At 39.2% G+C, this 10,828-nt stretch overlaps 1 protein-coding gene across 1 annotated transcript; it reads right to left on the bottom strand.

Moving 5' to 3' along the window:
* Positions 1-377: 377 nt before the first annotated feature.
* On the bottom strand, positions 378-3,106 carry LOC139542329 (prefoldin subunit 4-like). The gene is made up of 4 exons (XM_071347614.1): positions 3,006-3,106; positions 2,074-2,181; positions 1,805-1,945; positions 378-762 (listed from the first exon to the last, which is right to left on the bottom strand). Exons 1-4 carry the CDS (start codon positions 3,030-3,032, stop codon positions 631-633), a joined length of 408 nt encoding a protein of 135 aa, XP_071203715.1. The 5' UTR covers positions 3,033-3,106; the 3' UTR covers positions 378-630.
* Positions 3,107-10,828: the final 7,722 nt, after the last annotated feature.

The raw sequence follows: 10,828 nt of genomic DNA, 5'->3' as shown, positions 1-10,828 counted from the left end.
ATTCTGTATTATTTTTTTAGTTGTATTGTTTGTATCGTTGTATTTTAAAATGTATGTGACTGTCCTTGTCTATCAGTATTTTGTTACTTGTCATGTTGTTTGTGGACCCAAGGAAGAGTACCTAATGCTTCTGCAAAAGCTAATGGAGATCCAAATAAACAAACTTCACAGTTTCTTCAGCTCCAACACACCAAATATATTTCCTTGGGTTGTTTTTCTTTATGGCCGCCTACTGTACAATGATGTATTTTGTGTCAGTCCATAGGGGAGACCCAGTGCAAGTACAGGGGGAAACAAACCACCAAAACGAGTCTTCACAAAGTAAAATGGGATACATTCACCAACATTCATACAAAATAAGACAATACACCATTGTAAACCATTGCTGAGAAAAATCATGTTGGTATTGAGAAAAGGACAAACACGTTGGTTTGGCAAGCACTGTGTGGATTGGATAATATGTGAGCTGCATGAAAAGTCCATGTGTAAAGAGAGTTGCCCTCTTAGTCTGATCCCAGGACTGTTTGTGGCATCTTGCCAACTCCTATAATCATAAGCATTGATTCAGTGTCACGCTAAACAGCACAAACAGATCTGGGACCAGGCTAAAGTCTGCACATTAGAAAGCACTCAGCTTTCATCTGCCTCCAGGTTGATGTTGTTCCCAAACTTGGCATAAAGCTGGACCTTCAGATCACCCAACACCTGCTGTATCGCCGACACCTTCCCTTCTAGGTCTTTGATCTCCTGCTGCAGTTGTTCCTGTCGTTACAAAAAATGCATGTTAATAAATCAGAATGGTTACAATTATTCAGGTTGTATTCTTAGTAATAGGGTAAAGCATAATGCCTTGATATCCCGGCCTTTGGCTTAATTATGCAACGTTAAAATTGGAACGTTAAATAACCCATGCAACGTTAAATAACCCATACGTGTTTGCCTTAGGAGTAGGCATCTCGATTTCCGAGGTAGACCTACACACCTAACTTCTACACAAGTCATATAATAGAGGGTTCAGACAGTGGCAGGTCAAATTCAAGGACTTTCAATTACTTTTTCAAGCACTTAATTGTGAATTTCATGGACCTCAATTTTACATAGAATTGTTGTAATTTAGGGGAGAAAACTCGACTGATCATCCATGATATGTTAACCATGTTTTGAGGCTATATAGTGTTTGTTAAAAATAAAAAATAAAAATAAAAATCTGGTTCTGATGGGGACATTATATTATCATTAATTTATAAGTTACAAAAAAAATTGATATAGCAACTGCTGATTGCCATTTTAAAGTGGTAATGCATACTTCTTTTTACATGCTTTTGGGGGAAAAGCATGCAGAAAGTGTAAAAAGAAGTATGCATTACCACTTTAAAATGGCAATCAGCAGTTGCTACATCAATTTTTTTGTAACTTATAAATGAATGATATGTACCCATTGATTCTTCAAGAATATAACGTATAAATACCTCATGAGCTTAGTTCAACTGTTGTTCCCCATCAGAACCAGAAAAGTTTTTTTTTTTTTTTTTTTCAACAAACACTATATAGCCTCAAAACAGGGTTAACATATCATGGATGATCAGTCCTTACATCCATAGCTATGTCTATGAATTTGAGTGGTTACATTTCTCCAGCCCCATCCCTCAGCTTTTTACTGAACCAGGGGTGGGGCGACCGCTTTATCGTTTCTACTGCTGATTAGCCCTTTAAGAGCAATTATGCTTTGGCATTCAACAAATTATTACATTCTAAAATGTCAGAATAATGTGGACATTGCCTTACTAAATCATAATAACAATACCTTTGCAGCTTCCAACATCTCTTGGGTCTCTTCCTGGGTGTGACTGATGAAGACGTCGCCAATCTGATACGGGACGAGCAGAGTGTCATCCTCAGCCATCATCAGGTCATCACTGGCATCCTGCAGATTCTGTAGAGATTTCTGAGAAGAGAGGTTATAGTTGGTTATATAATATAACAGTAGTGACAACATGATGTACTAGAATAAGAAGAAACAAGTAAAGAAAATCTAATTAATTCAGATTTACCTCATCAATAATTAACCCTTACCTTTTTTGCCTCTATTTCATCTTTGAATTCTGTCATTCGATTCGTGTTTCTGGCAAATGTATTGATCTTCTTCTGGTCCTCAAATGTGACATTGACATCTTCAACTGCCTGTTAAGGGGAAGTCAATAGAGATTGTCCAAAATGAGCCTATATAGCTATAGTCAAAGCTGCTTGGCTAACTGCATAGCTAGCCAAATAATTAGCTAACGTTATATTTTTTTAAACAGAACAATACCACAGGGTTTCTAAACCATATTTGACAACACTACTTAGCCAACTTACTAGCTAAACAACGCCTGAATAAGGGATAAGAAAAAAGGATAACGAGCCAGGCCATGTTCAGTTGCCAAACGTTCTCGAAAGTTGCAGATATAAATTCCATGAATTGAGACGATATTATTTATTAATCTACATGTCAGAGGCATGTTTGATCTACATAGCCCATTTCAATCTGAATGTTCAGTCCTGCTGAACGTGCCCCAGAATGGCTAGGACTTCAGAGGTCTCAGCCCAGTACGAGAGCTCTAGCTAGGTGTAGCCATATAAATTACATTAAAACTAGGGTGTAGTAGCAAAATAGCTGGCAACGCGTTCTTCAAATTGCACTAGCTATCATTAAACTAACCACCATGGTAGCTTAACGTTTAATAAGGAAATCGCGGATAGATGCTAAGAGTCGTTTGTTGATAACCAGCTAACGTTACTAGCTAAACTACCCTAACATCGCTACCGTTAGCTGGCTAGCCAGCTCGCTAGCTGTGATCCAAACAACGCACGAGTAGATCACGAATAAAAACAAAATCAGACAATGAATTTATGTATTCACAAACTAAATTGTAGAGCACGTGTCTTAGATCATTACTGCACGAATGACAGTGGTGTGGCGCCTGTATGGAGATCGGAGTGAATTATTAAAACTGATTTTAACTTACAACTGTCTTCTTCATGGTGGCCGCCATCTTGCTATTGATTTAGAAAAAGTCGACTTCTTCAGATGCAATTTAGTGGTGATAGTCATCATACATGCTCATTGCCACCACCTAGTGGATTTACTATATTCAGCGCTTCAAATACGTAAATTATACTCATTAAGCCAGGGGTGTCAAATTCATTTTGCCCGTCTCGGGGGCTAAATTCAGTATTCAAAGAAGTCCGGAGGGCTCCACTGAAAATTGCTTATATTATTTCCTCTTGTGTCATAATTTGCAAAAAATAGTCCCCCGTCCTTTGATTTGGAAATGTTCGATGCTCCCTGACTGTCTTACTTTAATTTTCGTGATTATTATCAAGGAACGGTATGAATGTAGGTCCATTATAATTGTCTACAGTTTCAATTTGGCTTTAGTCATTTTAAAGTACACCCCCCCCCCCCAAAAAAAAATTTGTATTTCTAATGTTGCTTTTTACCTAAACCACATGTGGGTCTTATGTTTGATACCAATACACACATGTTCAAGGTTTTCTGTCAAATTGGGCTACTTTGAAATGTCCCAGGTAAAATGGTATTGGTCGCGGGTTTTTGGGCTACTTCTAAGTTGCACCGCGTAACTTAGAAATAGCCCAACTTAAAAGTAGCTCAGTTTATTAGATAAATTCGCTTGGAGGTGGTTTAAACGCCATTCTAATGTCAACTTTGCTAATGGAAAACAGTATCAAGTGTTTTATGCATGCTCAGTTCTTGGGTCTCGGGGCTGCGCGAGTGGAAATTTGAAATGGAAGTTATGGAACTCCCTCGGGTGCTTCTGTTATGGGGAAAAGTCCTCAATGAAACTGACATTAAATGTGGATAATGATACATTTGCACCTGTTGCCCACCAAGTAGACAATTAATTTATATGCCATTGTAGGCTACTAGAATACCATTTGATACAATAAATATGTTGAAATGACAATATCACTGAAGTCATTTCAAATCCATTTGTACTACTTGTGTAGCCTACCTGGAGCTGGCAAACATATTTATTAAATAGCCTATACCTTCAGTTTGTTGTTGTAGCCTTGCGTTATTAAGCAATTTATTAATGGACATGTTTAGTTAATTCAGTTAGAAGTTATCAAAGCTCTATTGCAATTGCGAATCAGTTGTCGGTAACAATCAGTCAGATTAGGCTACAGGTAAAACAATTTTAAAGACTGGCTGCTGTTGACAATCATATTCAGTTCATATACATATTATTAATATTTAATTCAGTGATTGAAATTATGACCCCGTCCTCAATAGTCTATTCCAGCAGGCTATTGTGAAACACAAGTACTTCTTACCTCGAAATCACCTCGCTATTCATGTTGAATAAATTAGTTTGTCAATTTGAACTAAACAAGCTGCTAAATCTTTCATTCAGTTTACATACATCTTGCCTACAAATCATGGAAAAGTTGAATTACAATCATAAACCCAGAGTCTATGCCGATTGAAATGACAAGTCAATCTCTCAAATGGGCCATTTTTTTAATTTTACCTTTATTTATCTCGGCAAGTCAGTTAAGAACAAATTCTTATTTACAATGACGGCCTACCCCGGCCAAACCCTGATGACGCTGGGCCAATTGTGACCCACCCTATGGGACTCCCAATCACGGCCGGATGTGATACAGCCTGGATTCAAACCAGGGACTGTAGTGACGCCTCTAACACTGAGATGTAGTGCCTTAGACCGCTGCGCCACTCGGGAGCCCATAACTGTTGGTAGTCTTAACAGTACAATTGCCAGCAAAAAGCCAAACATTCTATTTTTTAAAGTTTGTCCAAGTGTTTCTCGCTCAGAGATTTCGAGATCCTCTGTCCAACTTCCATCACTCAAACTCTCCTGTCAGATTTGTCTATAGTTATGCACATGAGCAAAAGGGATATATTTACAATTATAAACTGGGTGGTTCGAGCCCTGAATGCTGATTGGCTGACAGCTGTGGTATATCAGACTGTATACCAAGGGTATGACAAAATATATATTTTTACTGCTCTTGTTACCATGGTAACAGTTTATAATAGCAATAAGGCACCTCGAGGGTTTGTGGTATATGTCCAATAAATATACCACGGCTAAGGGCTGTATCCAGGGACTCCGCGTAGCGTCGTGCATAAGAACAGCTCTTAGCCGTGGTATATTGGCTATATACCCCCCCCCCCCCCCCCAATGCCTTATTGCTTAGTTGTAAACTGGGTGGTTTGAGATGGTATATGACGAGTATAAAACATTATTTTGTTGGTAACCAGTTTATAATAAAGGCACCATGGAGGGTTGTGGTATACCACAAATACCATGGCTAACGGCTGTATCCAGGCACTCCTCTTTGCGTCATGCTTAAGAACAGCCCTTAGCTGTGGTATTTTGGCCATATACCATACCCCCTCATGCCTTATAACTTAATCATAGCAGTCAAACATGTTAAATCGACATCCATTGATGGAAAATTATCTGGCAAGTTTAATAAGGGCAAATTATATTTTTATCAAATTCCTTTATGTCAGGTCACAGCTCGCAATAATTATTATTTTGATGAAAACACAAATTTTCTTCTAAGGTCTTTACAAGTTACATCGATTTCCTACTTAATTGTCTCAATAACGTTATCAAAAAAGAGTTTATTGTATAAGTCTGGCAACTCCTCTCTTTCCGCTATAAAAAAAATGGCTAGTTTTCAGGCCTTTTGGGCAGGTTTTGAGTGGTCAGTGATATGTAAATTTTTGCTAGACCTGGCAACCCATGTCAACACTAAGCTCAAATGGAATATTGTGCTGATACCAAAAATTGTCCTAGACCTAAAAGTTTCTACCTCTCTGCTCATATGCCTACCTGACACACTGGGGTATGTCAATGCATTCCACAATTTGCCTACAATAACTCTACACGTGATTGGAGGAACCAAAACATTTGCTCTGTAAATATTAAGAACAAACAGAACTGCTCCCAAGTTCAAATATTGGCAGAATATATGAGTTGTCGAAAGGCAGCTATGGGCAACTTACTCAGATTTATTTAACAACGATGTACAAGGTACATATTATTTAGAAAATGCACATATGGTAATGTCTGTTTAGTGAACAAATAGCAGAAGGTCAATATTCTATACTATGAACATCCCAATGATGATAAATGCATAGAATTCCTTCTTAAATTTGTATCTATGCAATCATTTATATATAAAATAGATTACTAACGGGGTGCTGTGTTGAAGACACCGTACCTCCATCTTGGCACTCAGCCCCCGATCTAAAAAATGTTTTGGAAGATATAGAAATGCATTTATTAATGCATGTCTACATTAGTTTTTTCCACATGTATTCTATTACAGACATTTGAAATCATACTTTTAAATTATATTATGTGCGCTCAACATACAAATAAATAACGAACATTTTCCTTAAAGTATAATCTTTGGAGATTACTAATGTTACTGTTCCCACAACAACAACAAAATAATGAAATACATGCAATTGTCCTTGAAACATTTAATTGAAATCAGTGCTTGACTTGGGATGAAAAAGGTGCAGGAGCTGTCTTTTTTCAAGTCGGTCCATTAGACTATGTTCACAGAAATTCCAGAATGACATTATGCTATAGAGACCTTATTATTCACTGTTAGGGGTTCATACACATTTTGACAGGTGGAATTTCATGACTTTTCCCATGACTTCCCATGACTTTTAACCAAATTTCCATGACCAATAACTGGTGGCGTCTCTATGTAGCCTACATGAAAAAGTCTGTATAAATGTGGTAATGACACTAGCAGGTCTATGATCCCATGAAGGCCTACTATCACTTGCCGTTGTGCCCTTGATCAAGGAACTTAACTCCCCGCAATGTAAAATAACTGCACTGTTAGGCTACTGTATAAAACACATGTGGTCAGCCCTCCATCTGGCAAGCTACTGGCTGTGCAGGCTTTTGATCCAGCCCTGAAGCACACCCGAGTCTGCCTATTGAGCAGCTCAGGTTCAGGCTACAATGTGGTGTGTTAGAGCAGCACACCCAGTTGCCACCCTTGAGGATGGTTGCCACCCTTGATATAAAATATTGCAACATTACAACCAAATACTTTTATAATTATAGAATGTTTGCCTCATTCAATGAATCGGGGATAACATGGATAAGGTATTGCAGGCTACTTCAAAGCAATGTAGCTAACTAAGACCTGTTTATCGATAACCCTACAAGGCTAAAATATACTGTACATGTTTCAGGGGAAATCTATGTACATGGAAGCTATCTGTCAATTAGGCTATTCTTAGAATATGTTTTAAGTTGTCGGAATTACATAGCCTACTATTTAATAGAGGGGAATCCCAGCTTTCAAATAACGGGGTCAGATTAATTTCTCAACAGTGCTAGTAGAAAGGTGACAACGAGTCAACGACATTAATGCTTAGGCCTATAGCTAAAAAGTTAACTAGTGAGATAGCTTGTAGCATGGCTAGTTCTGTACATTAGAGTGTTTAGTTTGAGAAACTCAACTAGTCTAAAGAAGGACAGTTTTATTTCTTCTTTAATCAGAACAACAGTTTTCAGCTGTGCTAACATAATTGCAAAATAGTTTCTAATGATCAATTAGCCTTTTAAAATTATAAACTTGGATTAGCTAACATAATGTGCCATTGGAATTCAGGAGTAATGGTTGCTGATAATGGGCCTCTGTACGCCTATGTAGATATTCCATAAAAAAATCTGCCGTTTCCAGCTACAATAGTCATTTTCAACATTAACAATGACTACACTGTATTTTTGATCAATTTGATGTTATTTTAATGGGAAAAAAATTTGCTTTTCTTTCAAAAACAAGGACATTTCTAAGTGACCCCAAACTTTTGAACGGTAGTGTTTTTGCACAAAATAAACAAGCATAAAAGGGCTAAAACAGCATACATAGGGTAATAAAACAATTTCAGACCATAATTATTGTGTGAATAATCACAAAGTCCATTCCTGAGGTTACATTTGCAAAGAATGGCCCTGCCTGCATGCTTTGACTAAAGTAGCAGGAGTGATTTGGCATGTCTCCATGGAATTCAACGAGGGACAGTCTGTGTATTGTTCAGGCCACTCACTCACAGCTGAAAGAAAGTAGCTCACAAGCTATTAGTCCCTCGGAATTGTACCATCAGATTCTGAGGAGAATATTCATTATTTTTAGTTTGGTTTGGGATCCTTCTCCTGCCTAATTCACACTCCGGGACAGACAGAAAAGGATTAGTTAGTCATTAGTTAATCATTTTGAACTATAGCCTACAGCTATATCTAGTCAGCTTGGCATTGATAATGAGTATCACTGATCATGTATTTTTTCCACTTGATTGGGCCACTAAAACACAAACTAAATTGATGCTGATATTGGTTTTGTCGTAAATGTTTTGATTTCACTCCTCAGTCTGGATCAATTGCTATTTTCTGGAGCAGCACCTCTGTTTTGATTGCCTGTTATCAACTTCCAATTGATCTATGAAAGCCAAGCAATTGCCTTATGGTGGCAAGTCCATGGACGATGATCCACATTGATTAAGTTATACAGCCCTTTGTCTGTCTTGATTAACAGTGCTCCTCTGTTAGGATCATTATTTACACTATATACACAAAAGTGTTAAGCGGAGCGACACAGGGGAACCCAAGAGCAGACTCAGATGAGGAAACAGAGATGAATTAACCAAATTATTTATTGTTACACAGACAGATATGGAGTGCAGATCCGGGTTGGAGTTAGCTGAGTAGAACAGGGTAAACAGGTCCTGAGGGGAATCCAAGGTAGTGGTGGTGAGTAAAACCTAGAGCAAGGTAGTTGGGTGGTGAGATGTGGAACAGGAGACAGGAGCCAGAGACAGAGTGGTAAATGCAATGAGAGGATAGTGTCAGGCAGGGAAACAGGCACAGCGGCGTAACAGGATCTTGAATAATCATAAATGGCTAGAATCATGAACTGACTGAGCAGATATTACAATCTGGCAGAGTGGAAGTGGCAGAACTGAGTATTTGTGGAGGTCTTGATTATGGAACGAGTTGCAGCTGGTAGGGATCTGCTCTGACTCCAGCACACCTGTCTCCAACCACACAATCACACAGAGAGGGAGAGGGAGAGAGCGTACATGGGGAGTAACTGCAGGTCAAGAAGACACCGGATGAACACCAGAGGGCGAGCAGGAGCAGATGTGACACAAAAGTATGTAAACACCCCTTCAAATTACTGTATTTAGGTATTTCAGCCACACCCGTTGCTGACAGGTGTATCAATTCGAGCACACAGCTATGCAATCTCCATAGACAAACACTGGCAGTTGAATGGCCTTACTATAGAGCTCAGTGACTTTCAATGTGGCTTCGTCATAGGATGCCACCTTTCCAACAAGTCAGTTCATAAAATTTCTGCCCTGCTAGAGCTGCCCCGGTCAACTGTAAGTGCTATTGTGGAGTGGAAACTTCTAGGAGCAACAATGTCGACACAGAACGGGACCACCGAGTGCAACACCCACTACAGAGTTCCAAACTACTTCTTGAAGCAATGTCGGCACAATAACTCTTTGTCAGGAGCTTCATGAAATGGGTTTCCATGGCGGAGCAGCCGCACAGAAGCCTAAGATCACCATGCCAAAGTTCGGCTGGAGTGGTGTCAAGCTCGCCGCCATTGGACTCTGGACCAGTGGAAGCGCGTTCTTTGGACTGATGAATCACACTTCACCATCTGGCAGTCCGAAGGGATGAATCTGTGTTTGGCGGATGCCAGGAGAACGCTACCTGCCCGAATGCATAGTGCCAACTATAAAGTTTGGTGGAGGAGGAATAATGTGTCTGGGGCTGGTTTTCATGGTTCAGGCTAGAGCCTTTAGTTGTAGTGAAGGGAAATCTTAACATTACAGCATACAATACATTCTATACGATTCTGTGCTTCCAACTTTGTGGCAACAGTTTGGGGAAGGCCCTTTCCTGTTTCAGCATGACAATGCCCCCGTGCACAAAGCGAGATCCATCCGGAAATGACTTGTCGAGATCGATGTGGAATAACTTGACAGGCCAACACAGAGCCCTGACCTCAACCACATCGAACACCTTTGGAATAAATTGGAATGCCAACTGCGAGCCAGGCCTAATCGCCCAACATCAGTGCCCGACCTCACTAATGCTCTTGTGGCTGAATGGAAGCAAGTCCCGGCAGCAATGTTCCAACATCCTAGTGGAAATCCTTCCCAGAAGAGTGGAGGTTGTTATAGCAGCAAAGGGGGGACCAACACCATATAAATGCCCATGATTTTGGAATAAGATGTTTGATGAGCAGGTGTTCACATACTTTTGGTCATGTAGTGTATAATGTTATGTTATGTCAATGATCTTAAAATGAATCCAGCTTTCAGGCTCTACATTATCGTAGACTTCTTTGGTGATATGCTGTCATTGAATTTTTGGTTTATTTTAAACTTGTTTTGTTCACGATCATATTGGTCATGAACTGTTCTTTCTGTCATATGAAGTAACTGAATACAGTAACCTAAATAAAACACTGTAAAATAAATCTGTGTTTAAGCTGTATAACAGCTTAATATGAAAGTAAGTAGTTATCGTGTGTCAGTTATTTGGACTACTGCCCCACCAAGCAAACAAGCAAGGCTTCCAATGGTTTCACATATCCTACGTTCACATCCTGTTGTATCCTAACCTATTAGTCATGAGTTTACCACACTCTGCAGTTTATCATGGGCTCTTGGAGGTTTCCAGCAATGTCATCAAAATCTGTCTGATAAAGCAAAGCTTATCATCATGTTCTCATTTGAAAA

This window comes from Salvelinus alpinus, chromosome 17, assembly GCF_045679555.1.
Source record: "Salvelinus alpinus chromosome 17, SLU_Salpinus.1, whole genome shotgun sequence".
In the NCBI taxonomy this organism is placed as follows: Eukaryota; Metazoa; Chordata; class Actinopteri; order Salmoniformes; family Salmonidae; genus Salvelinus; species Salvelinus alpinus.
The sequence above is the reverse complement of the archived record's forward strand: the minus strand, read 5'-3'. Positions and strand labels throughout refer to the sequence as shown.